Source organism: Thamnophis sirtalis, unplaced genomic scaffold (genome assembly GCF_051295495.1).
Source record: "Thamnophis sirtalis isolate CommonGarterSnake01/CBP01778 unplaced genomic scaffold, rThaSir2_p1.2 scaffold_13, whole genome shotgun sequence".
In the NCBI taxonomy this organism is placed as follows: Eukaryota; Metazoa; Chordata; class Lepidosauria; order Squamata; family Natricidae; genus Thamnophis; species Thamnophis sirtalis.
The window spans coordinates 23,197,497-23,225,421 of record NW_028261393.1 but is presented as its reverse complement, the minus strand read 5'-3'; the positions used below and the strand labels follow the sequence as shown (position 1 = coordinate 23,225,421).

General features: G+C 42.3%; 1 protein-coding gene across 3 annotated transcripts; it reads left to right on the top strand.

Moving 5' to 3' along the window:
* On the top strand, nucleotides 1-27,279 carry LOC106556150 (gap junction beta-3 protein-like). Of its 3 annotated transcripts, none has more exons than XM_087727022.1 (2): nucleotides 1-184; nucleotides 24,180-27,279. In XM_087727022.1, exon 2 carries the CDS (start codon nucleotides 24,214-24,216, stop codon nucleotides 25,015-25,017), a length of 804 nt encoding a protein of 267 aa, XP_087583148.1. In that variant the 5' UTR covers nucleotides 1-184; nucleotides 24,180-24,213; the 3' UTR covers nucleotides 25,018-27,279. The 3 variants fall into 3 exon arrangements, with proteins under 3 accessions (XP_087583148.1, XP_087583149.1, XP_087583150.1); XM_087727023.1 differs by lacking the exon at nucleotides 1-184 and adding an exon at nucleotides 1,586-1,663; XM_087727024.1 differs by lacking the exon at nucleotides 1-184 and adding an exon at nucleotides 2,378-2,450.
* Nucleotides 27,280-27,925: the final 646 nt, after the last annotated feature.

Here is a 27,925-nt window from a genome sequence, read left to right as displayed (position 1 = left end):
TGCCCTGTGAGCTGGATTCCTCTGGTGCTTTTTTTTCATGCAGGACAAGGAGAAAGTTTCATGGCTTAAACTCTTCAGATTTCAGGAGAGCTGCCACAAAGAAGAAGAAATCTCTGCTTTTCTCGGGCGGTGGTGGGGAAGCTGGCCAACCTGAGGAAAGGCCAAAGAAGATCTGAAGAAGTTGGTGAGTAGAATTTCCCTTCTTACTGTGGGACGGGTGCAAGTGTCGGAAGATGGAGAGGTAGACTCTCTCAGTAGACTTTCTCATTAAAAATATATCTATATGTTTGGAAGTATTCATGGTTTGCAACCAGGAAAGAAGGACCAGGTGCCAACGCTGTAACCCTGATCAGAGATTACTGGGAACAATTTCATAGTACAAAATGAATTAAACATGAGATGGAGGTATAACTTCAGTGGATAATAAGATCATATTGCTTGTTCAAGCAACTAGCAGTCTGAGTAGGCATTTTCAGCACCCAGTGTTTAAAGACTACCCATAACAGGTCCTTAATACTACTCAGGACCCCAAGATGAAATAGTTTGATGGGTTTAGTGGCTGAACAGCAAATTAAAACAACTTGCTTCGTAGAGTTTGCTTCGATAAGAAACATCAGGAAAATAGCAAGGTGCTTTAATGTCCGTAATCAGGACGTGCCTCTCACTTCGTCCTGCTGATCTCCTTAAGCCCAGTCTGTGCCCAAGCGCCTTGTGAACCTCAAAAACTGAGCTGAGCAGGGGCTTGGAGGTTGGGGTTTAAGGGAGCAATGAAGGCAATTCAGTTGTTTCATCTTCTTGGCTTTTTATGGACTAGGAGGCCATTGAAGTTAAGCGCTTTAAAGAACTGAAGCTAAGCACAAAGTTAGTTCTTCCACCAAGAGGCAGAAAGAAAAGACGAAAGATCTTGGTGTACAGAAATCGGGTTTAATTGTGCATCAGGCGTCTGAATGGCGACTTGGCCATTCATCTTTTGGTGTTGGGTGGCAATTAACAGGTTCCCCATACAGCAAATTGCCTTTCTTTTAAAATTAGAAGCAGCAGTAGTAGTAAATTTAATGCTAGCCAGAATAAAAAAGATGCACAAAGGGTGTTTGTCACCTGAGAGGAATGAAAGGCAGGCAGACGGGTATGGAGAAAAATCAACCTTAATTGTGCAGTCATCTGAATGGTAACTTTTTCATCCATCCCATGGAGCTGAACGACGATTATCAAGCTCTCCCTTCAGCAAATTTCCTTCATTTTAAAATTAGTTGTAGTAGCAGCAGTAGTAAATTTAATACTGGCACAGGGAGAAAAAAGCAAACCGTGTGTGATCTGAGAACGATGGAAAGGGGGTAGGCAGGCATGGGGAAGCAGGGGTTAATTTTTTTCTCCTTTTGCAGCCAAAGTATATACTCTTGTAAATACCTTTGCTTTTGAAATGCACTGCTTATAAAGGGAGGTAGCAACCAGACAAAAGAGAGGAAACAAAAAATAAAATAAAAGCAGTTCCTGGAGTGTTCTCCCAAAGCTTCTGCAGTTTGGTGAAGATAGGGCAGCTGGTTAGGAAAGGACATTTAATAAACTTCGCACGGACAGAAAAACAACAGAAAAACAACAGAAAAACGAGACGCTTCCTGCGAAGACCTGACTTGCTACAGGGAGCACCAGGGGGTGGACGGTGGTAAGGAGGAATGACTGAGAACTGTCAAATGGGGTGGTTGTTGGTTTAAGTGTGGGTCCTAGCAAAGGGAGGGGACCATTTGAGATGTAATTCGGTCACATTGTTTAGGTTGGCATCCAAAACGGGGATCCCGAGAGCTTACTAATGTTCCAAAGAAATTGCTTTTGCAAGTGTTGGAATTAACCCAGAGAGAGAAATTCATGACTCAGTCGTCCCATAGGTACAGGATTTAGAAGGATTTCTTTTTTGAATTCTTCCCTCGATGTTTTTTTTTAATTTTTATTCAAAACCTCCAGTGTTGGAGAACTCAAAACTTTATTTATTGTTTTGGCTAAAGACTGTTAGCCCAAGTAGCTAACATAAAGAGAAGAAAATTCCAGGGAATTTCCAGGGAGACTTGTTTGCATGAGTTCTTCATTTTCAAGGAGAGAGGCTGAAAATGAAAAGATTACTTTAGCCTCCATTCATGAGGTCTGGGTAATGTTTGCAATCATGGCAGTGACTCTCTGAAAGTTTGAACGGAAGTCTCGGAGAAGCTGAGGGTGCCAGGGCTTAACCTATCACTTTGGAGGTATATGGCAGGTACAGCACCACTGAGCTAAGGCCCTTCAATTATTCTTTTGTCTATGCCAGCAAATGTGGTGGCTGCAGCAGCACATTGCATGACTGGAACTGCTTCCAACAGCCATCCAGACAGCATCATTACTGCAGGAAACTGCAGGAAACTCCTCAATTTACAATCACAGTTGCGGCCAAAATTTCCATCGCTAAGCAAGATGGTGATTAAGTAAGTCTCATCCAATTTTACAAAAAATATTGCCATGGTTATTAAGTGAATCCCTGCGGTTGTTAAGTGAATCACATCAGGAGTGGGTTCTGGCTTCTTTTACCACCAGTTTGCTCAGGGACGTGATTGGGGCATGCGCACTTGATGTGCACTGTGTGTGCATGCACAGTAGTTTAAAAATTGCTTTTGAGCATGCGCAAATGCAAAAAACAAGACAGTGGCACCTATTCAATAGAATCGGTTGAGAGGCATGGTTACTACCAACTCGGCCAAACTGGTCCAAACCAGTAGGAACCTACCTCTGAATCACATGATTCTTAAGCAAATATGGATTCCCACATTGACGAATACTTATTAGAAGGAACTGGGAACGTCTCAAAGGGTGAACACATGACTCAAGGATTTGGGAAGGGATTCACTTACCTTTGCTACCAGTTCACAAATGTGAGCATGCGCAGAAGGTGACACATTATGTTGGGGTAGGTGGGCAGAGCCTCCAGCAGCTGCCGCTACCAGTTCGCCCTAACCGGTATGAACCAGCTGAATACCACCTCTGCCAAGGATGCTGCAATGCTCATACATACATGCCAGTTGCCAAGCGCCCCATTTTTGATCACATGATGGTGGGGATGTTGCAAGTGCAAGGATCCATTGTAAGTCACTTTATTTAGTGTCATTACAACTTTGAATGGTCGCTAAATGAATGGTTGTAAGTTGAGGATTACTTAGGTTGGTCACAAGGATATGGGTGCTTGCTTCAGAATCTGACAAATGTTTTGGCATGCACAGTTGCCTCCACCTTGGCTTACTTCTTCAGCCACTGAAATTTTGGGTAAATTATAATCCGACTTTTGTTAGGGCCATAATTCAGTGTGTTCAAGAAATTCTCAGCATTGTCAAAAAAAAAAAAAACCCACATCAGATTTAATATTATTGTATTAAGTCTCCATGAAAACTCAACTGCTGGTGAGTTAGAACCAGAAGTGGGTTGCTGCTGGTTTGGCCCAGTCCAGCCGAACTGGCTGCGATTCAGCCTTGAGTCGCAGAACCGGCATCAACCCAGGCCTGCCACACCCCTGAACCAGTTTCCTCACTGCCGTTTGGCTGCCGTCATTTTGGATTTTAGTTTACTGTGCATGCACAGTTCACTGTAAATTGTTCTGCACATGTGCGTAGAACAATTTACATTGAAAAGTGCATGCATATGCAGCGCACGCGCATTGTATGCTGATTGCCAATTCGCAATAATGCCTGCAGCAACCTACCCCTGGTTAGAATATAAAATATAGACTAATCGGGTTGGAAGGGACCTTAGAGATCTTCTAGCCAAACCCCTGTTCAAGCAGGAGACCCTATACTATTCTGGACAAATTGCATCCAGTCTCTTCTTGAAAACATCCAGTGATGAAGCACCCACAATTTCTGGTGGTAAGTCATTCCACGGATTAATTGTTCTATCAGGAAATTTCTTTTTAGTTTTAGGTTGGATCTCTCTTTAATGATCTGTCATCCCTTACTTCTTGTCCTGCCCTCTGGTCAACCCCCTCTTCTTGGTAACAGCCCCTCAAGTACTAGAAAACTACCATATTTTTCAGAGTATAAGACACACCTTTTTCCCTCAAAAAAGAGGCTGAAAATCTGGGTGCATCTTATACACTGAATACAGCATTTTTGGCCTCCAAAAACCATGCCCCCTTCACCAAAATGGCCATGCATTGCCTTTAGGAGGGTTAGGGTCACTTTTTGCTCAATTTTGCACACACACCCAGCCCCCACTCTATAAGCCTCCTAAAGCCTATCCATGCCCTTTTTTGACAAAAAATGGGGCCCGTTTTTGGGAGGTTTGCAGAGTGCAAAAACTTTTTTTTTTTAATTTGCCTCTTCAAAACCTTGGTGCCTCTTATACACTGTGATGCATCTTATACTCCGAAAAATATGGTAACTATCATATCACTCCTAATTCTTCACTTCATTAAACTAGACATACCTATTGTTCATCCCCCAGACCCTAATCATCTTTGTTGCTCTTATCGGCACCCTTTCTGGGGTCTTAACATTTTTTTTGTATCATAGTGACCAGAAATGGATGCAGTATTCCAAGTGTGGTTTTCAGTATAAATTGGCACTATTGCTTCATGTGGTATGGAAGCTATCTCTCTGTTGTTGCAACTAGGAATGCATTAGCTTTTTTTGGCAGCCACAGCACTCTGCTGGCACATGCTTAAATTGTGGTCTATTGAGAGATCTAGATACTCTCACAGTTATTCCTGCTGAGCCAGGTACCACCTATACTATACTTGTGCCCAGTGGTGAAATTCAATTTTTTTATTACTGGTTCTGTAGCCATGGCTTGGTGGCATAGCAGAGGAAGAATACTGCAAAATCCCCATTCCCTCCCAACTCCTGTGGCCAGCCAGAGGTTGTATTTGCCAGTTCTCCGAACTACTCAAAATTTCTACTACCAGTTTTCCAGAACTGGTCAGAACCTGGTGAATGCCACCCCTGCCTTTGCCCCTACCCATTCCCCCTACTTTGATGTCATCTGCATCATTGACATGGCTCCATCCATGTAGTTTTATAGACAGAAACAATAGAAATATTTTGCTATTTCCTTGTTCAAGGTTGCTTTTTCAACTTCCTAGTTTGGCATACAAATCTGTATATCCCAGATGGTTCCCTGCTTAAGAACTAATCAGAGGGATAACCATTTGTCTGAAGTGGCATAGGATTTCCTCCAAAGCAGGGAGTTAGAATAGAAGACCTCGAAGGTCCCTTCCAGGGGTGGGATTCAAAATTTAACTACTGGTTCTGTGAGTGTGGCTTGGTGGGTGTAGCATGGCTTGGTGGGTCTGGCTTGGTGGGCAGAGATACTGCAAAATATGGTGGCAGGGATACTTCAAAATCCCCATTCCCTCCCCACTCCAGGGGAAGGATACTGCAAAATCCCCATTTCCTCCTGATCAGCTGGGACTCAGGAGGCAGAAAATAGATGGTGGCGGGGCCAGACAGAGGTGGTAATTCTCCAAACTACTCAAAATTTCCACTACTGGTTCTCCAGAACTGGTCAGAACCTGTTGAATACAACCTCTGGTCCCTTCTAATTCTATTATACTACTCTAGGATCTCCTTTGTTTAGCTTCCAAAAACAGTCAACATTGGATAGACATTTCACTGAGGTTTGTGGAACCCATACAACATCTTGGTTAAAACAACCTACTAATCCTTAATAAAGACATACAAGCCAGGGTAGTTAGCTTCATACAACAAGCTAAACCTCAAATCAAGTTGATCACACAATAGTTAAGTAAAAAAATTGAATCTAACCAGAGTCCATCATTGGAAGACAATTTGTAACCATGTTTCTCTGTTCACTAGATCTCAGTTTGGATTAACCAATCCAGCAATGGGATTAAGAAACATGGCAGGTGGGGTTCAAGTAGATCTCAACTAGGTTTATGCATCACATCAAGCCATATCACCCTAACCATGGTTTAAAAGCTAAAGCACAATAGGCTAGATTCACAAAATACACAGGCCAAAGCCAACCAACACACTTAGATTGTAGCTCAGAACAACACCTAAAGCCAGCTCATTTTAACTAGTAGTTTCTAAGTATTCCAGCAGTAAAGAGGTTAATATCTTCCTTTTAATCTCAGACATTAGACTAAGAGATCACCTGCAAGACATTCACCCCTCTCACCCTGGGAACTCCCATTTCAGAACTTCTTGGAATGCAGATGTCAAAGTCCTGTTACAAACAGGCTTTGGAGAGAGTAGAAGACACATATCTCTTAAAACAAGCAACTGTTTGCAGGTTCTAGAGCTTGGTGAAGTAATATGATGATGAGGGAGAACCACTGACATCACTGAGCACCTTAATTCCAGAATTGCATTATAGTTCAGGACCTCAGCCGGGTTCCCCCCTAACTTCTGCATCTGATCGTGTCTTTAAAGAAAGGCCGAGTGGCGACCCTTGACAAGAGTTGGGCTCCATTGCTGCGCATTTGGGACCTTGCTGTTAAAAGATGAGCCACTTTTAACCTATTTTGTTGTATTTATTTTGTACAATGACAACAAAGGCTATACTACAACCTTTGGCTGTTCTAAATACGGTTGCTTCAACCATACAGCAGGCAGAAGAACAATATGTTTTCTCTTTTTTTGTTTATTATATAAAATACCAAAGTACAAAAGCAAATAATAGGAAAAATAGGGGAGGGAAAATGTAGAAAATTGAATGTAGAAGAGAAGGGAAAAATAAAGAAAGGGCATTGACTTCCAACTCCCTTTGGTGCAGTGCAGAGGTGGGTTGCTGTCGGCATTACTGCCTGTTCACCAGACGCACACTCCGTGTGCATGCACGTTTGCCAAAAATAGCAGTTAGACTTATATACCGCTTCATAGAGCTTTCAGCCCTCTCTAAGCGGTTTACAGAGTCAGCATATCGCCCCCACAGTCTGGGTCCTCATTTCACCCACCTCGGAAGGATGGAAGGCTGAGTCAACCCTGAGCCAGTGAGATTTGAACAGCCGAACTGCTGAACTGCAGTCAGCTGAAGTAGCCTGCAGTGCTGCATTTAACCACTGCGCCACCTTGGCAATGCAATTTAAAGTGTTCTGCGCATGAGTAGAACTGAAAACCAAGCTGTCACCACTGCCCACGGTGCCTGGGGAACCACTTTGGGGGAGTTTCCAGCAACCCAGGCTGCCAAATCACTACCGGTTCAGCCGAACCGGTCCAAACCAGTACGAACCCACCACTGATGCAGTAGAATAAGATAGCAATAACAAACCCCAACTTTTCACTTTTACATAATAGTATAAAGTAGCCATTTCTATAACAACAGATCTATTTAATCAGTAAAACGAAAATCAAATTTTCTTTTTTTCCCCCTGCCTCAAGCACAAAGTCCAGAAACGGTTTCCAAACAGAAACAAAATTGTGTGTTTCCTTTTTATTTTTGTCAAAGTAGCCAATTTAGCCATCTCTTCAAACTCCCATCAGATTTGCAACCCTTCATCCATTGTGGGGATTGTAGTCAGGTGGAAGAACAATACACAGGAGAGTTTTTTGCTCCAGAGGCCCCTCCTGCACCTCCATCTGCAGTTAGATTCATTGTGATTATCTCTACCTGCTTATTTCTGCAGTTGGTGCTACTGCTAAAGGCTTAGATCCAGCTGTTTTCTGCCTGGTTGGCATTCCTAGCAAATGTATCTGTGTTGGTGCTTCTCAGGCATTTTAGTCCAAACAAAATTTGAGCCAAGAAAATGAGTCATCAAGGAAGAGAAAGGCAGCATGGCTCTGCTTATAACTATTTGCCATTGGGTGGAGAACCACTGGTTTCTTTCCCCCACGCTAACATTTTAGGTCAAATGCACCATAGTTATTTAATACCTGACACCACCTTCAATAATTAATGGCTCATGAGATTCTGTGCAGGATAGCTGCCAAAGCCAAATGAAACCATCCAGAAAAAAATGGGGACAAACAGTATTTGCACAACGGTATTTTTAATGCATCTATGCAAGATGTAAATATGTTCCGTATGGAGAATATAAAATGTAAAGTCTCCCAAAGGTATATTGAAATATAATGCATTAAAGGCGAGCTCATGAATCTATTATCCGGCTGCATAAAAACCTCTCGATTCACTTAAATATAATCAGCACTCTGAAAAATAAACTCCACAGAAATGATTGAGTTTTACTCCAAGTATTCAAACCGGGAGGTATGATTGCATATTGCATTTAAAATATGAATTCCAGTTGCAGAACCTGAGATGAAGAATGCGACTAAGTGACTTTTGATATCAGATTGGTAGGGATTATGTTGCCGTGCCTAAGTTGTCTGTTAACAGCGTCAAGAAAAGTGCTGTACTTTTGACTCTAAACTAAGGGGGTGTAGACAGGGATCCCCAAGTTCTTCAGCCTGTTGACCCTTTTATGAAGCTTCAGATCAGTGATGGGATTCCAAATCTTTTCCTGCCAATTCTGAGACAGTGCTTTGCGCATGCACACAGCACTCAAAGACCGCCTTCATTGTCAGCGCTGGTGAGCTGAGCTATTTTTTTTAGCTCAGCTGAGGCGCGGCAATTTGCTGAGCTAAAAAAACCAAAGGAATATAGGACAGGAAACGACAGGGGTGGGAGAGCGGGGCTAGCCAGTGGTGGTATTTGCCGGTTCTCCAAACTACTCAAAATTCCGCTACCGGTTCACCCAAACCGGTCCAAACCGGCTGAATACCACCTCTGCTTCAGATTGTTCATTGGTCCCCAAACATTTAAGCCTAACCCTGTGGGAGATTCAGTACTGACCACTTTGGAGAACCCTTCCTGGGCATCACGAGAGAACAAGAGCGTCTTTGAACTGACAGATAGACACACCCTTCACAGTGCAGTTATGGATAGTTGAAATATGCAAGAATTAATGGTTTTGTAAAGGAGCTTTTAATAAATAGAAATTCCATATTTATTAGGTTGCAATCCCCTTTCCTTCTCAAGCTCAAGACAGCATACATACATAGCACTTTCTCCTATTTTCATGGGTTTTGCCTGTTTTTATGGGAGGGGAGATTCCCCTACTTTTGTACACTGCTCAGAATCCATTGTTGGGCATCTAATAAATACCAATCTATCAATCAACCAATCAATCAGAGATGAGTACTGCCCCCTAGAGTCAGGAATGATTAGCACATATGTGAAAGGGGAACCTTTACTTTTACTACCATTCCAACACCTTGACCACATCACAACAATGATTCTTGGGCTAAGACAAAGAGGATCTCATGGGCTGTTGAAATAAGGAGAAAGGATGGAGAGTTGCAGCCAGGGCAACAGTCAGACAAGAGTCCATCTCGGTCCATAGAAGGAAAAGGAATGAAGAAAACATTTCAGGAATGATCCTCCCTAGTTCTCTGGAAAGGAATGTGGATGGAGAAGACATATCACAAAGGATCTCAGAGTCCCCTTTTCAGTGAGATGGTGGCATATCCATTTAATTAATCAATGAATTGGTTCATTGATTGATTAACTAGTATCCTCCCTAGTTCTCTGGAAAGGAATGGGTATGGAGAAGGCATCTCAAAAAGGATCCCAGAGTCACGGTGTATCCATTTAATAAAAACAAACAAACATCCTCTCTTGGTCTCTGGAAGGCAAAGGCAAGGGAAGGGAGCTGTGTTTTCAGAATTGCAAGACTCTGTTACTGCAACCTTCCTATAACATGTGTTTATTCGTGGTTTTGGTATCCTATCTGGGCGACTTCAAAGGGCTGACAGAGAAGCTAAGGATAGAGAGCCATCAGTGGACTTCCTCAACTTAGTATAGACTTAAATTAGGGTCATCTCAGTACTCAATCCGCCATTTTAACCATATGATCCCCTTTATACAGCAGAATTGGCAACCCTGTGACCCACACATACCCATGCCTAATTTTTTTCAGCCCACAACTTTAGACCTCCAGTGGGCAGAAAACAGATTCATTCTTTTCACCAGGTTGAAATGGGCAACATGCAAACTGCCTCTGACTGATCAGGGTGGCCATCTAAAGCCTGCCTGCCTACAATACAGGTAGTCCTCAATTTACAACAGTTCATTTAGTGACTGTTCAAAGTTACAATGGCATTGAAAACATTGATATAGGAGCCGTTTTCATAGGACCTTTGCAGCATGCCCATGATCATGTGATCAAAGTTCAGACATTTAGCAACTGGTACATATTTATGACTGTTGTAGTTTCCCGGGATGATGGGATCCCCTTTTGTGACTTTCTGAAAATAGCAATAGCAATAGCAATAGCAATAGCAGTAGACTTATATACCGCTTCATAGGCCTTTCAGGCCTCTCTAAGCGGTTTACAGAGAGTCAGCATATTGCCCCCAACAATCTGGGTCCTCATTTTACCCACCTCGGAAGGATGGAAGGCTGAGTCAACCCTGAGCCGGTGAGATTTGAACCGCTGACCTGCTGATCTAACAGTAGCCTGCAGTGCTGCATTTAACCACTGCGCCACCTTGGCAAAGTCAATGTGGAAGCCAGATTCACTTAAAAGCCAGGTTACTAACAGAGGTGATATTCAGCCGGTTGGGACTGGTTTGGGTGAACCAATAGCGGAAATTTTGAGTAGTTCAGAGAACCAGCAAATACCACCTCTGGCTGGCCCTGCCCCCATCTATTCTCTGCCTGTTTGGGGACCAATGAACAATCTGAAGCAAAGGTGGTATTCAGCTGGTTCGGAACTTTTAGCGAAACTTTGAGTAGTTTGGAGAACCAGCAAATATCATATCTGGTTGGCCCCGCCCTCCCGCCCCTGCCATTCTCTGTCCTGTATTCCCTTGTTTTTTAGCTCAGCTGATTTGTGCAACAGAGTAGATTGCCGTGCATCAGCTGAGCTAAAAAAAACAGCTCGGCTCACCAGCGCTGACACCGAGGGCGGCCTTTGAGTGCTGGGCACAAGCGCAAAGTGCTCTCTCATAGAACCAGTAGGAAAAGATTTGGAATCCCACCACTGGTTACTAACTGCAGGAATCCCTTTAACAACTGCAGCAAGAAAGGTCATAAAATGGGGCGAAACTCACTGAACAAATGTCTCATTTAACAACAGAAATTTTGGACTCAGTTGTGGTCAAAAGTTGAGGACTACCTGTATGGCTGGGTGATGCTATTAAACCGCTAGCAAGACTGGCCTCCTAATTTTTTTAAAAGCAAAGCAAAGACACGCACACATACGCACACACACACAAACAGCTTTTGCCTCCCAGAACACATGATGCATCTTTTGACTTCCCAACACATAAAACATAGTATTGTGCCATAAGTGGAGCAGCCATGAAGTGGAAAGGAAAGCATGGATCAGATTTATAAACTGCTGATTGAAAAACTGAAGTTTGGCCAAGTCAGTGAGATGCCAGATCAGTTCCAGCAGAGAGAGCTATGAATTGCAGCTGGCAAAGCAGGGATTTTAAGACCCCTATCAAGAATGCCAGCTGAAGTTGCCTGTCAAAGCCTTAAAAGAACAGTAAAACCATGTCAAGAAGGACAAGGAGAAATAAAGAAAATTAGTCAAGTTCAAGATCTGCTCAGTAGTATTGGACAGATTCTTAGATTCTTCTGCCTGGCCAGCTAAACCACACGGCCTTCCAACATTTTTACTCTCCCGACTTGCTTTTTCTCTACACAGTGGCTACATTTCAGGCAGCAACAGCTGGTAACTTCTTATGTTCTCTTTTCTTGCAGGGATATTAAAAAATCTTTAATAAAAGGAAATATGATTGATTTTGAGGAAGGAAGGAAGGAAGGAGGGAGGGAAGGGAAGGAAGGAAGGAAGGGAGAGGAAGGAAAGGGAAAAAAGGAAGGAAGGAAGGAAGGAAGGAAGGAAGGAAGGAAGGAAGGAAGGAAGGAAGGAAGGAAAAATCAAGATCAGAGAAAAAGGAGAGAAAATTACTACTACTATGTCTATGATTACTTTTTTGCTGCCATTTACTTTCCTCACTATCAAGGCCATGGCAAAGCAAAATTTCAAGAACCATTTGCAAAATTTTTCACAGTAGCCCCAGAATGGTTTAATCTTGTCTGTTTGAACCATATGTGCTTTTATTTAAGTATCCAAAAAAGGGGGGGAATAATATGGGTGTTCTAAAGATGTTCAGACTTCTTTTTTTTCCCTGGCCTAGACATTTCTTAGAATTCAATTTCGAATACTAGACTTCAATGCAAAGCAGGACCCAAACTTTAAAAAGTTTTACTTTATAGCCTTTTACTTTGATTGTCCTTTGAACTAAGTAATGTGGAACATACGATAATATTATATGGTTCTTGGATTATGCAGAATCCAATTATCACATGGAGGAAAGAAATCCATGCAGATAGAAAACTAATCTGTTGGGGAGAAAGCTGCAGTTTGTCTGCTAGCTTTCTCTGTGGAGGAATTGGTTGTATGGAAAACATGTCTTTGTTCATTTATGGGAATTCACAGTGGACTGATGCTAACCACTAGTTACAAGTTAGTTTATTACTTACAGAAGGGGATGAGAGAGGGGGGAGGCAAGATCATCTTGTTTTTCCTGTTTCTTTTGAAGAGCGTATATAAACCTCCCCCGGGTTAGTTTATTACTTGCAGAAGGAGGCCTGCTTAACGTCAACTCGCAAGAGAATAAGCTGTTTCAGAGCTAAGGAAGGGAGAAAAGATTATATCAAAGGGAAGGTGTGGGAAGAATACCATTTTTGAAAGCTCTACTTTATGAAAGCAGAAAAAATAAAATGGGTTGGAAGTCCAAAAAGAAAAAAGTTCTACCCGAATTCTATTATCTATCTATTTCTTTCTTTCCTTCTTCCTTCCTTCCTTTCTTCCTTTCTTCCTCCCTTTCCTCCTTTCCTTCTTCCTTCCTTTCATCTTTTCTTTCCTTCCTTCTTTCCTTCTTTCTTTCTTTCTTCCTTCATGTGTGTGTGTGTGTGTGTGTGTGTGTGTGTGTGTGTCCACCCTTGCATAACTCTGGAATGCATCAAGCAATTTCAACCAAACTTGGTACACAGATGACTTACTCTCTGGAAACAAATACTGTGGGGGTAAGACACCCCTAAGAGCCCTCGGGTATGTGTTCTGTTAAGATACAGCCTGTTGTGCCTTAAAATGGGTTCTACTCTACTGTCGTAAAATGGCTTCTACTGTACAGCACAGTGGAGTTGCCATGCTAATGGCTTCATAGTACTCCACAATGGGGCTCCTTCCAGTAAAAGAGAAAATGCAACATTAGAAATTATGTTTGGTCTGGATATTTTCCCCCTATAAATAAATAACTGGGCAACGCCAAGTTATCAGCTAGTATGGTAATATAAAACAATTAGAACCATAAAAACATCAAGTGCTAAATATTAAAACATTAAAAGTTAAGAAAAAACTAGATAAAGGGGACCAATATGTATGGGAGTCCTTCCTTCTCATTAGGTGGCCAAAGTATTTCAGTTTCCTCTTCAGGATCTGGCCTTCTAAAGAGCAGTCAGGGTTGATCTCCTCTAGGACTGACCGATTGGATCGCCTTGCAGTCCAAGGGACTCGCAGGAGTCTTCTCCAGCACCACAGTTCAAAGGCCTCAATTCAAAAAAATAAGCTATCATATCAAACCATAATTCGGTTTGTTTTGGAGGTAGATTACACATTTTGTTTTGTTAATCAGGTTTAAGATTCAGCAGGTTGCATCAAAGAGGCTTAGCCTTATTATAGTTATTATTCATTCTAGCCCACCTCTTATAAGTGTATTAGCCCTAAAACAAGCCATTACGATTTATTCAACAAACTATTATTTTAAAATTAACCTAACATTATGTATGGAGCCTATGCTTGTCTCTTGGTAGTCAGGAAATTTCTGAGCAGATAGACAAAATCCAGATAATCCATTTCTGATTTAAATCTCAGGAAATGTTGTTGTAATTTTGCACATTCTTATGTTGTTTTAGGAAACTTTTCTTTAAAACGTCTGTTGGGAAAAAAATGGTAGGAAACCTACAGTCCAAATACAAGCGGCTCCACCTGTTGGATGGGTTCTTTGCAGATGCACAAAAAAACTTAGATCTAATTGCTCTTAAACACCACAATTAGAGGAGAGAAAGCGAAATTGGACAGCTCCCAAAACAGAAGCAGGATTTCCTAGCTAAGAACAGTTGCTATTCTGGCAAAACCTGAGTGAACTGAACTTTGCAACAGCGAATATATAAATAGTCCTCAATTTATGACCACTATTGAACCCAAAATTTCCATGGCTGAGCAAGACAGCTGCAGAATGAGTTTTACCCCATTTTACCACTTTCCTTGCCACACCTATTACAGTAGGCAAAGTACTGCAGTTGTTAAGTTAGTAACATGGTTAAATGAATCTGGGTTCCCCATTGATTTTGCTTGTGAAAAGATCACAAAAGGGGATCCATGATCCCAGATCATTGCAACCTTCATAAATGCACCAGTTGCCAAGCATCCAAATTTTGATCCCGTGACCACAGGAACGCTGCAATGGACATAAATGTGAAAAATGGTCATAAGTCATTTTTTTAGTGCTGTTGTAACTTTGAACAGTCACTAAATTGGTGGTGAGTTGAGAACTACTTTTCTGTTGCTGGCCAGAACTTCAATGAGATGTTTGTTTCTGTGGTGGATTCAAAAATTTTTAATACTGGTTCTGTGGGTGTGGCTTGGTGGGCATGGCAGGGAAAGGATACTGCGAAATCCCCATTCCCTCCCCACTCCAGGGGAAAGGACACTGCAAAATCCATATTCCCTCCCCATCAGCTGGGACTCAAGAGGCAGAGAATACATGGGGGTGGGGCCAGCCAGAGGTGGCATTTGCCGGTTCTGCAAACTATTCAAAATTATCACTACCGGTTCTCCAGAACTGGTCAGAACCTGCTAAATACCACCTCAAACCCCTATTCAACATACAATTCCAAGAGACAATGGAAAAATTAAGCAGTTGGAGTTAGACTAAGATGTAGAAGAGAGCTGTAGTTAGGTTCATAGATCATGCCACATCCTAGTTTGAGTTCACACACTTTTCTAACCATGCACAAGATTCTTAGCACCTAATTTGAGGTCTATGACAACTTGCCACAGCCAATTCACAGACCAACTTGCCAGCCAATTTGATGTAGACAACTCGCAGCAGGACAACTCATCATGGCAAACTCTGCGGGAAAAGAGTTACACTAATATCGAAATAGAAATATGAAAAAATAGAAAACAGAATCCATAGAAATAGTGGAGTAGCATCCTGACAGACAGGATGACAAAGGAGGGACATAATGAAATATGAATGGCAAAGATTAAAATAATTTTTGATTATTTTAAATAATTAAATTGAATTAAGCAAGTTGTTCCATAGGGATGTGGTTGCTCAGTGGCTAAGACGCTGAGTTTGTCGATCAGAAAAGTCAGCTGTTTGGCGGTTCGAATCCCTAGCACCACATAACGGAGTGAGCTCCCATTACTTGTCCCAGCTTACCTAGCTCTTCGAAAGCAAGTAAAAATCAAATGGAAAAATAGGGACCACCTTTGGTGGGAAGGTAACAGCGTTCTGTATGCCTTCAGTGTTTAGTCATGCTGGCCATATGACCATGGAGATGTCTTCAGACAGTACTGGCTCTTTGGCTTTGAAATGGAGATGAGCACCGCCCCCTAGAGTAGGGAATGACTAGTACATATGTGCAAGGGGAACTTTACCTTTTATCTTTTAAGTTGTCCCATGGTGAGTTGACCATGGCAAGTTATTCCATAATGAATTGACCATGGCAGGTGGACTCTGGCAAGTTGGCTGCGGCGAGTTGCCCCATTCCACCAGATCTGAGCCTAGCCACTGTATCTTGCAAACTGTGCTTTATGACATAGGACAGGAATATGTAATCTGTGGCCTGCAAGCCGCATGTAGTCCTGGACAGCTAGGAATGTGGCCCCACAAGATATAATACAAGATTAAAAAAATAAAAGAAATTAGTTGTGTGTGTGTGTGTGTGTGTGTGTGTGTGTGTGCGCGTACGTACGCACGCACGCACGCATGCACAGACACAGACACACACAGAGACACACACAGAGACACACACAGACACACACACACACACACACAAACAATCTATCTCTATATAAATGGCTGTGTGTATTCCAGCATAACTCTGGAACGCCTCAAGCAATTTCAACCAAACTTGGTACACAAATGATTTACTCTCGGGAAAAAAATACTATGGGAGTAAGACACTCCTAACAACCCTTGGGGTGTGTATTCTGTTAAGATACAGCCTGTTGTGCCTTAAAATGACTTCTACTGTACTGCCGTAAAATGGCTTCTGCTGTACAGCACAGTGGAGTTGCCATGGTAATGGCTTCACAGTACTCCACAAGGGAGCTCCCTCCACAAGGGAGAAAATCCAACATTAGAAATTATTTTTGATCTGAATATTTTCCCTCTATAAATAAATACCACGGCAACACCGGATTATCAACTAGTATGAAATATTTTATATGTGGCAATTCATCTTCCCTCAATGCAGCCCACAGAAACCAAAAGGTTGGACACCCGTGACTCAGTGTATTACGTATATCCAGAAAATTGCAGTTTGTTCAGCTAACTATGCTTGAACAAACCATGACCCAATTGCTTAGCTCAGTTTATGAACTAAATTTCTTTTTGGCAGGTTAAATCAACCACAACTTAATAAAATATGTGAACCAATCTATAAAAGAATATTATGTTACTTTCATCCATGAACAGCTTAGAAGCAGCCCATATTGGACACCCAATAAAATAATTGTGATAACACTAATGTTGTCACTTAACAAATCCAATTGAGTCAAGTGGCAGTGGGCAGGAGGTCAAATTTATTGAATAAACAATCTCTTACCTGGAATGGGTTTCATTGTTTTCCCTCTATGACTTCTTCAGAAACCAAGATTTGACAGACAAATTGCAGTAATGATGAGCAGAAGTGCCAGTTGGACAAAGTTGCCAAGAAGTTAACTAGTTGAAATGGCCAATATTACACACCAATAATGAGGAGAAAGGAATCAGAGAAACTCAAACATTTATCAGAATAACAGAGTTGGAAGGGACCTTGTAGGCCATCTAGTCCAACCCCCTTGTGCCCAAGCAGCAGACCCTACACCATTTCTGACAGATGGCAGTCCAATATTCCCCCCCCCCAAAATATTCAGTGAGAACATTCCACAAGAGTAGAGTAGATAGAGTAGAGTAGAGTAGAGTAGAGTAGAGTAGAGTAGAGTAAAATAGAATGGAATAGAATAGAATAGAATAGAATAGAATAGAATAGAATAGAATAGAATAGAATAGAATAGAATAGAATTCTTTATTGGTCAAGTGTGATTGGACACACAAGATATTGTGTACATAGGTTCTCAGTTTACATGCAAAGCAACAGAGTAATAATAATCATAATTTCAAAGTAATAATAATCATAATAATGACACCATTAAGAGAAGGCTGTGTAACAGATGAGAAAGATAAAAGTAATACATAAAAAGTAATTAAATCCCAAGCAAAACAAGGTGAAAGACTTGGAACGGGTCCTGAAACACAGGAAAATCCAAGACATAATTTAAAAACAAAGAGGTTGCTATGTAAGAAATGGCATTTGGCAGGGGAACGTAGAAGAGGCATTCGTACATCATGACATATGAAGGAGGAGGAGCAGAAAGTAGAGGAAATGTCATTCAAGATGGGTCTGGAAACAGTGGGCGGGCATGTGTCACCCAGTTCTAACTTAGAGATGAGAGGTGAATTGGAGGAAGCAGGCTGACCGTTGATGGGTGTAACCCAGAGAGTGGGATGAAATCCATCATGGCCAGAAGAACAGGACCTAGAGGAAAGAGTGGGTGGCGAAGGAGGGGAGATGAACAGGCAAGAAAGAGGAAATGAGGCAGAAGCAAATTTGAGCTTAAGCCTAGGATGGTTAAAAAAACCACACTTTTATTTTTTATTTATTTATTTGTCAATTTTATTGGTTGCCCATCTTACCGCAGGGAACGTCTGGGCGACTTACAATATTGAAAGACAGAACTATAAATATATAATACTGCAAAAATATAAAAGTACAGAAGCTAAAAGATGGGGAGGGAAGGGGTAGGATGAGCAGGGCGGAGGTGCAGAGGTGGTATTCGGCAGGTTCTGACCAGTTCTGGAAAACTGGAGGCAGGAATTTTCAGTAGTTCAGAGAACGGTAAATACCACCTCTGGCTGGCCCTGCCCCCATCTATTCTTTGTCTCCTGAGCCCCAGCTGATTTTGCAGTAACCTTTCACTGGAGTGGGGAGAGAATGGAGATTTTACAGTATCCTTCCCCTGTCACACCCACCAAGCCACACCCACCAAGCCATGCCATGTCCACCAAACCACGCCCACAGTACTGGTAGTAAAAACATTTGAATCCCACCACTGGGGAGGTGGGATGCCATATGAACCTATCAGTCACTTCCAACATGCAATTCTGTATACCACCAGGTTTGAAATTTTAGGCCTGAATAACCTTGAACTGTGCCTTCTACAACCTAAGCTTAGTACACAAGATTATCTGCCATAGTGTCCTACCTCTTAGCAACTAATTTTGACTTCTACTGCAGTAACACCAGGACTATCAATAGATACACACTTAATGTAATCCGTTCTAATCTTGATTGCAGAAAAAACGATTTCAGCAATAGAGTAGTAAATGTGTGGAACACCCTACCTGAACCTGTTTTTAGTTCCTCTAACCCCCATACTTTTGACCTTAAGCTGGACCTTACGCATTTCTTAAGAGATCCCTAAGGGGGCGTGCATAAGTGCACCAGCGTGCCTGCCCTCCCAGTTCCACTGTTCCCATTTATTTATATATATATATATATATATATATATATATATATATATATATATATATATATATATATATATATATATATATATATATATATATATATATATATATATATATATATATATATATATATATATATATATATATATATATATATATATATATATATAATGGCAGAGAAGGCCCTTCTCCTGGACCCCACCAGCCAGAATTCCTTGGCCAATGGGACCCACATCATGTCTCCTTTGCTGGCACAGGTGAAGCAGGCCAATCCCAAGAGATGGTCCCTTAATTAACCTGAACCCATGCCATGAAGGGCTGTAAAGGCAATTACCAACACCTTGAATTGCACCCACAAGCAAACCAGCAGCCAGTGCAGCTCATGGAGCGGTGGTGTTGCATGGGCCACCCTCTTCCAAATTCCAGGTTTTTTTAAAGACCAGGATCTCATTAAACTAGAAGGCTTAACATTCTCTGGGATTGGGTCCACAAGATACTTGTACCAAACTGCTGAAAAAAAGAGGGGATACAGGCACGTCTGCTAAAATGCCACATCCTTCTAGGAGTCGGTCAACTGATAGTTTGATTACATCAAGACAGCATTTTGTCAATATTTTTTCCAGCAATGAAGTTTCTGAGAGAGGAGGGGAAAGAACGAATTAGGAACAGATGAAGGGGGAAGAAAATGCTGCACACTGCCAATAACTAGCCAAAACATGGCTATGTGGCCTTGCCTGGGGGACACAGAAGCCCGCACAACCCTGAGCCTGGATGGCCTCATAAGAATTCCCTCCCCCCCCCCCAATGCCTTTATTAACAACCGCTAACATCCCATCCCACCCCAATCTTGAAATTTTTCACCTTTTGAAATTTTATCATGTTATTTTTATAATTGTAAAACTTTTAACTTTTAAGTTAATTCTGATTTTTAATGTTAATTTTATTGATTTTATTGTACATCACCCAGAGCCTCTCTCTGAGGGAGATGGGCAGTGAAGAAATGTAATAGAGATAGATGATAGATAGATAATGGATGGATGGATGGATGGATGGATGGATGGATGGATGGATGGATGGAGCCAAGGTGGCACAGTGGTTAAATGCAGCACTGCAGGCTACTTCAGCTGACTGCAGTTCTGCAGTTCGGCTGTTCAAATCTCACCGGCTCAGGGTTGACTCAGCCTTCCATCCTTCTGAGGTGGGTAAAATGAGGACCCGGATTGTTGTTGGGGGCAATATGCTGACTCTGTAAACCGCTTAGAGAGGGCTGAAAGCCCTATGAAGCGGTATATAAGTCTAACTGCTATTGCTATATATGCCATCAAGTTGTCAACAACCACATAGATTTTTTTCTATGATCTGTTCCTAATCTAGTCTTACAGTTCTTCTTTGCTTTGTCTCTCCATGTGCTTTTTTGGTAAAAAAAAATAATACACAGTTATTTTACCATTGTCTTCCCCTGGATAGTATGAATTGATGGCTTTGCCATTGTCCCTAAAGTGATCACCCACTTCCAGCATCTTCCTGTGTTGCTGCTGCCTAATATAGATAGATACCTGCTTCCTGGGCAGATGGGATGACCTTCACACCTTGGATGACCCTGCTGGAAATGTAATGCTCCTGACATACACTTACATCATTCTTTGCTTATCCCTCCCAGGAAAACCAACATCAACCACCCACCACCCAACCACAATGGGGCAGCAGAGCAGGACTTGGGATGAGTCGGTGAGGCCAGAGCAAAATTCAATTTGACTTCACTGACACCTCATTAAAATGCAGTTTCTTCACAAGCATATTATGCATTTTCCTCTTTGTCCAATGGGCAACAACTTTTAAAAAGACTGAGAACCACCCACTAGTCCTAAATGATTGTTTATCATGGATGGGGATGTCTGATGCAAATTCTCAACTAAACCTGAATTTTTTTAGGACTATCTTGTTAAAGTTTGGGACAAAAATTAGCTCCATATTTTCTGATTGCATTGTGTCTGAACTGATTATGGTAAGCTATCTTTGAATGAGTTAAGAGGACATTATTTTAAAAAAAAATAGGTAGGTGGCAGTCAGGAAAGCAATCACATCCTGAGAATGTGAAATCCTAAAGCATTTCATTCTTTACCCGAGCATCCAAAGAGCAGTCAGTTAGACTTGTTTTTATTGTTAGTTGCAAAGACGTGTCTGACCCATTGCGACCCCATGGACAACATTCCTCCAGGTCTTCCTGTCCTCTATCATCCTCTGGAGTCCATTTAAACTCAAGCCGACTGTTTCACTGACTCCATCCAGCCACCTCATTCTCTGCCATCCCTTTCTTCTTTTGCCTTCAATCGTTCCCAGGATTAGGCTCTTCTCCAGTGAGTCCATCCTTCTCATTAGGTGGTCAAAGTATTTGAGTTTCCTCTTCAGGATCTGGATTTCAGGGTTGATTCTCCTCTAGGACTGACCGGTTGGATCACCTTGCAGTCCAAGGGACTCGCAGGAGTCTTCTCCAACACCATAGTTCAAAGGCCTCAATTCTTTGGTGCTCAGTCTTCCTTATGGTCCAACCTTCACAGCCGTACATTGCAACTGGGAAAACAATAGCCTTGACTTTTGTTGGCAGGGGGATGTCTCTGCTTTTTAGTCTGCTGTCTAGATTTGCCATAGCTTTCTTCCCCAGGAGCAAGTGTCTTTAATTTCTTGGCTGCAGTCCCCATCTGCAGTGATCCTGGAGCCCAGGAAAATAAAATCTGTCACTACCTCCATTTCTTCCCTATCTATTTGCCAGGAATTGAGAAGGCCGGATGCTTTGATTTTAGTTTTCTTAATGTTGAGTTTCAAGCCAATGTTTGCACTCTCCTTCTTCACCTGCATCAAGGCTTTTTAGTTCCTCTTCACTTTAGATTGAGACTTGAGATTGTTGATATTTCTCCCAGCTCAGTTAGACTAGTGTTTCTCAACCTTGGCAACTTTAAGACATTTGGACTTCAATGTCCAGCATTCCCCAACCAGCAAGATTGAGGAACACTGAGTTAGACTCTTGGTAGGCAGTATGTCCATGCTGTAGTGGGGGCCTGAGACCCTATGTCCTTTCACATCCCTGAGTACCAGTTGCTGAATGGGAGACAGGGTGTATTAAGTCAAAACCTTCCTCAACTATGATCTTGGAAACTGCTTATCTCCAATAATTTATTTCAAGGATATGCCGGGAAACCACTAAGCTATGAGTCAACTAAACATAATAACTGAATAATGAGTTATCTCCAGGCCTGGTGAATAAATATTGTGGTACTGACATTTTCAGCCAGAGCAAACTATCTGCCTGAAATAAAAGCAGAGAAGAAAAGTGACCAAGATAATTTCAAGTGAATGTGATTTATTTGTAGGCTTGTTGGTTTGGAATGAATGAATCAGAGGTGGGTTCCTCCCAATACAGTACAGTACACCAGAAGAGGCAGTAAAAATCTGGCATACTGGATAGGACTGGTAGTAATGGTGGCTTCGCCACTCCCCCGAACCTGTTCTCCCAATAGAAGCTTTGTCAGAAGCTTTTTTAAAAGTTTTTTTCTCTGCCAGTTCAGGCAAGGGGAAAGGGTTTTAAAAAGTAAAAGAGAGAGGGTGGAGGAGGGAGGGAGGGGAGAGAGAAAGAAAAGGAAAGAAAGAAGGAAACTCACTTTTCAGCTGGCAGATTCAGCAAAGAAGAAAAACAAATGCTGTCACTTTAAATCGGAACTGAGCATGCCTGGCTGTGGGATTTTGGGAATTGATGTCCACAAGTCTTAAAGCTGCAAACTTTGGATTTTAAATTGAAAAGCTGCTTGGAAGGAGGTTTGCAAAGTGACATTCTGCAGTTTGTTTCTGGGTCAGCTGACCCAGAACAAACTGGAAAGAAAGAAAGAAAGAAAGAAAGAAAGAAAGAAAGAAAGAAAGAAAGAAAGAAAGAAAGAAAAAAAAAAAAAACAGCACAGCTATTTAGGGTTAGAGTCTACTCAGAGGTCATCTAGTCCAACCCCTTGCTGCAGAAGGAAACCTTACATTGTCTAGATTATTTTGGTGCCTCTAGAGCTTAGGATATTGTGTGAACCCACCCTATGGGCCATGCAAGGATTCTTATCAACTTCTTTCTGTCCTATTGATGCAGAAATGACTTCCACAGTCCATTCCTACATAATTCTGATGGAAATTTTTCAAAATTACCAATTGATAGAGTTCCGGACAGTGGTATTTTGAAAGGAAACATAACAGAAGTGGAAGGGACCTTGGAGGTTTTCTAGCTAACCCCCTGCTCAAGCAGGAAATCCTACACCAGTGATGGCAAACCTTTTTTGACTCACGTGCCATAAGCGGGGGAAGTGCAGGGGGGTCATGCAATGCACGATCCCCCCAGTGCGCATGCATGCATGACAGGCGGTCCCCCCCCCACTTTTTTGCATGCTTTTTTCACCCTCTCTAGGCTCCAGAGGCTTTATAGGAGCCTGGGGAGGTCGAAAACAGTCTCTCCCCCACCCGAGCCTTCAGGAGGCTTCCCTGAAGGTTCTGGAGGACTACAAATGACCCTACGAGCCCCTGAAGGCTCCGGAAGGCTTAAACCAACCCTACGAGCAAACTGGAAGTCAGTTTCAAATGTCTAGTTTGCCCTTGGGCCTGTTTTTTGCGCTGCGGAAGCTCCTGAAGCCTCCGGAGGGCCTCTTGGGGGGCAGGGGAGGCTGTTTTTGCCCTCCCCAGGCTCCTATAAAGCCTCTGGAGCCTGGGGAGGGTGAAAAATGGCTTTAAAAAAGGATGAACTCACCTGGCCAGCACACGCATGCGCACTGGCCAGCTGACAGCAATAGCAATAGCAGTTAGACTTATATATCGCTTCATAGGGCTTTCAGCCCTCTCAGAGTCAGCATATTGCCCCCACAGTCTGGGTCCTCATTTTACACACCTTGGAAGGATGGAAGGCTGAGTCAACCTTGAGCCGGTGAGATTAGAACCGCTGAATTGCATATAACAGTCAACTGAAGTGGCCTGCAGTACTGCACCCTAACCACTGCGCCACCTCGGCTCCTCAACGCCTCAGGTGCCCTGACAAATGGCTCTGCGTGCCACCTGTGGCACACGTGCCATAGGTTCACCATCCCGGCCCTATGCCATTTCAGAGAAATTGTAGTCCAATTCAACCACATTTTGGCAGGAAGAAAAGCAGAGCATTAGTTCATGCACGTACTTCAATTATTAAATATCAATTGCCTTTTCTTCCTGCTCTGCTCCAACTACTTCTTTGAGCCCCACCTTCTTTCTGGGTTAAAACTACTGCTCTGAGTAACGCCCTAAAAGATGTTATGTTGTATTGTAAGCATTAAAAAGTTACCTAACAACTGAACGCTAGGAAACCTGTTTAACTATACGCTTCTGTTGACTTTCCAGGTGCTCGTGAGCTGGGCCTCCAACTTCTATCACCATGGACTGGAAGACGTTACAGGGCCTGTTGAGTGGCGTGAACAAATACTCCACTGCTTTTGGCCGCATCTGGCTCTCTGTGGTCTTTGTTTTTCGTGTCCTTGTTTATGTGGTAGCTGCTGAGCGGGTGTGGGGAGATGAGCAGAAGGATTTCGACTGCAATCATCGGCAACCTGGTTGCACCAATGTTTGCTACGATTATTTTTTCCCCATCTCCCATATCCGTCTCTGGGCCCTGCAGCTGATTTTTGTCACCTGTCCATCCCTGCTCGTCATCATGCACGTGGCATACCGTGAGGACAGGGAAAGGAAGAACCGGGAAAAAAATGGGGAAAACTGTCCCAAACTGTATAGCAACACTGGAAGGAAACATGGTGGTCTTTGGTGGACTTATCTCCTGACACTCTTCTTCAAGCTGGGTATTGAGATCATCTTCCTCTATCTGCTCCACAGAATTTGGGACAGTTTTGACCTGCCACGCCTGGTCAAGTGTGATCTGAAACCTTGCCCCAATACAATTGATTGCTACATTGCTAGGCCGACTGAGAAGAGGATTTTCACATACTTCATGGTAGGGGCATCTGCTCTTTGCATCGTCCTTACTGTGTGTGAGATCTTCTACCTCATCTTCAAGAGAATGATCCGCTCAATGAACAAATGGAAGAGCAACAAGAAGTCCTTGACCTACAGCAAGGCCTCCACATGTCATTGCCATTCAAAGATGGAGCACGGACAGGATGGGAAATTAAAAAATTCCCCCTTAGATGGCCTCAGGGCTTCTGCGCCTAACCTGACTTTTATCTGAGAGGGAGAAGAAACAAAGCCAAAATGGCCCCATGCCAGGACACATGAATGGTTTTTCAAACATGAACTGGAGGGAGGGAGGGAGGACTTCCATTGAATCACTAAGCAAATTTTCCACAAGGGAAGGGCCACAAGGATTGAAGAGGAGCTGACAGGAACACTGCCATGTTTATTCAGGGCTAAAGTCAAGTCCATTTGTTTACACGTTATAACTAAGCTAAGCATGCACACTTCATATGCTCTGGCAATCTGTGTTGGGTTTTGTTCCTCTAAACCCTTCTAGAAAAGTTGTAACCTTCTACATTCTCAGGTTTATGCTTTCTACTTTTTGAAAGTCTCTCAGAAGATAGATAGACATCTGAGCACACTATGTTGCCGTCTTTAAAACCTAGGACAGCCAAAATCTATGACCCTTGATTTCTTCAACTGGTTTATTTAGTTGTTTGTAGAGTTGTTTATAGAGTGTTAGTCACTGAATTGCCTGAGAAGGAGGGGAGTAAATTAATTAAAGAAATTAAGTAAACATGGATAATTTAACCTAGATATCTTCCTTTCTCTTGCACACCAGAGTTCTCTGAAATAACAGATGCTAATGCAATCTGCAAAGTAGTCTAAAGCAGGAGTCACCAACCTGTCAGGCCTCAGGGACCACTAAATTCATAATTTTAAATCGCATGGACCATTAATATGATCTGCCTAATGACTGGGTGGGTGGGCGTGGCTAGATGGTCATGTGACTGGGTGGATGTGGCCAACTTATGTCACTCACGTCAAGGGGCGCCTCACCGGCCCCTACTCACCCCTCCACACCCAACAACTCCTCGCCTGCCTGCCTGGGCTCCTTAGAGCCCCAACAGGAAGTAGTTGTTGGAGCTAAGCAGCCACCATGAGAAACAGTTGGCAAAACAGCTGGCTCAGCAGAAGCATCTCACTGAGGACTATGAGCATAGGCTTTCCAAGCAGATGGAAGACCTGCGGGAATGCAAGGCCAGGTACTGGTGCCTGGAGGCTCAGTGGGCTGAGCTGGTCAGACAGTTCCAGACCATGATGCAGTCCCACTAAAACAAGGCCCTCCAGCTCTTCGCCACTAGCAGCACTTCCCTCCAGACTTCACCCAAAGCCCCACACCAGGAAGCTGAAGCAGACACCAAGTCGGAATTTCTGCCCTCCTCCGACCCACACAAAAAGACCCTGAAGGGGGAGACTTTCTGCAATAAACACAAAAGTTCATTGCATGTATCCAGCCCAAGGACCATAGTTTTAGGACCTCTGATTTAGTGCAATATAAAAAATGCAAATAATTTTTTTGCAGTCCACCAAAATTTTCCTGCAGACCACCAGTTGGTGACCACTAGCCTAAACAGAACACACTGAAAGGTTGTTTTAGCTGAATTTCCTCTCCTGAATTTCACCTGGAGGAAATCCACTATGAATTTGGAGTTCATTTTCGAGGAATTCCCAGGGAAACAAAGTCTTGCTAGCTAGGCAAAATTTTGCAAAACAGAACAGAGAAACTGCTTACACCATTCCTATCCCATTTATAGTTGAGCTTGAGTCTTGATGACAGTACCCATTTTTCAAAAGAAAGTACTTTAACAAAGCATTGTTTATATGATAATTATTTACTGGACAACAACAAAGATGTTGAGTTGAGTTGAAAAGGAATGAGACAGTATTTTCTTCTCAAAAGCCTTCTAGCCAGGACATGGCCTTCTATTCTTGGGAAAAGACAGAGGTATCATGACATAGAAAGCTAAATTCCGTATAGATAGAAGGAATGATGAGGGCATAAAAAAGGGGGAAGAGCATCCCTGGTTTTTCTTCTTCCTGAATTTTCTCCTACTTTTTATTCATTATTTTGATGAAACTTTCCCCAATTCTCTACTCTTGGTCTCTCATCTTGTCTGAAACTCCCACTGAAATTCCCACTGAAATCAAGTGTGATGTAACATTTGAAAGGATTCTGGAAGGATTAGTCCAGAGAAAATGGGAGAACATGTCTTAAGAAGAGAAATAGAGGGAAACATTATTCAAAATCAATGTTTACTGCTCAATTTAGCCAAAAGGAACAAATCAAGCAACAGAACAAATTTTGCTATTTGCAAAAATGTTTAAGCTATTTTGAGACAACTGTGGATCTCATGACTATAGAATCTTATGACTACAGGATTTTTTGTAAATAGATTGTGAGTCTCCTTCACTGAGTTCCATGTCTTCTGACTGTCTTCCATGCAGAGCAGGAATTAAAATCATGTTTAAAGTGTTTGTTTGGCTGATGCTTTTGTTGCTGCGGGAAATAAAATCCACCATGGACAAAGTTTAGGCAGGGCTCATGACTCATTTTGGATCAGTTAGCAACAGAGAGTAGACACAAGTTCCTTTCTTTTATTAGTTTTTCTTACAGACGTTTTTATTAACTGGTCTCTGCAAATTTTGTCGTCGTCACCAACCATTTCTCCATTATAAGAGAAGCGGCAGGCGTTCCAATTATTTCTGACACTGACCTGACACTTCCAGCTTATCCAAGCAGAAATAGCAGAGAAGTTACTGGAAAGATAAACAAAAAAAAAAACTTTGGAATGGCAGGTTTGTTCAGTTTATCTCTTTAACCTTAAGTTTCTTTCATTTCATTTTTTATGATGATGAGGAGGAGGAGGAGGAGGATAATTCTAGAGAATAATTATTATAAATTTACCACATTTCAATCAGCTACATTTTTGCCAGCTCGTTTTCACTTGCAAACACTTTCAATCTTTTTACACTGCATTGGTAAGATCACACTTGGAATATTGCATCTACTTTGGGTCACCATAATACAACAAATATGTTGAGACTCTAGAAAGAGTGCAAAGAAGAACAATAAAAATAATTAGGAGACTGGAGGCTAAAGCATACAATGAACAGTTGTA

Bases quoted from the DNA above. Each gene is read 5' to 3' on its own strand.
- LOC106556150 (XM_087727022.1), top strand. From the start codon at position 24,214: ATGGACTGGAAGACGTTACAGGGCCTGTTGAGTGGCGTGAACAAATAC.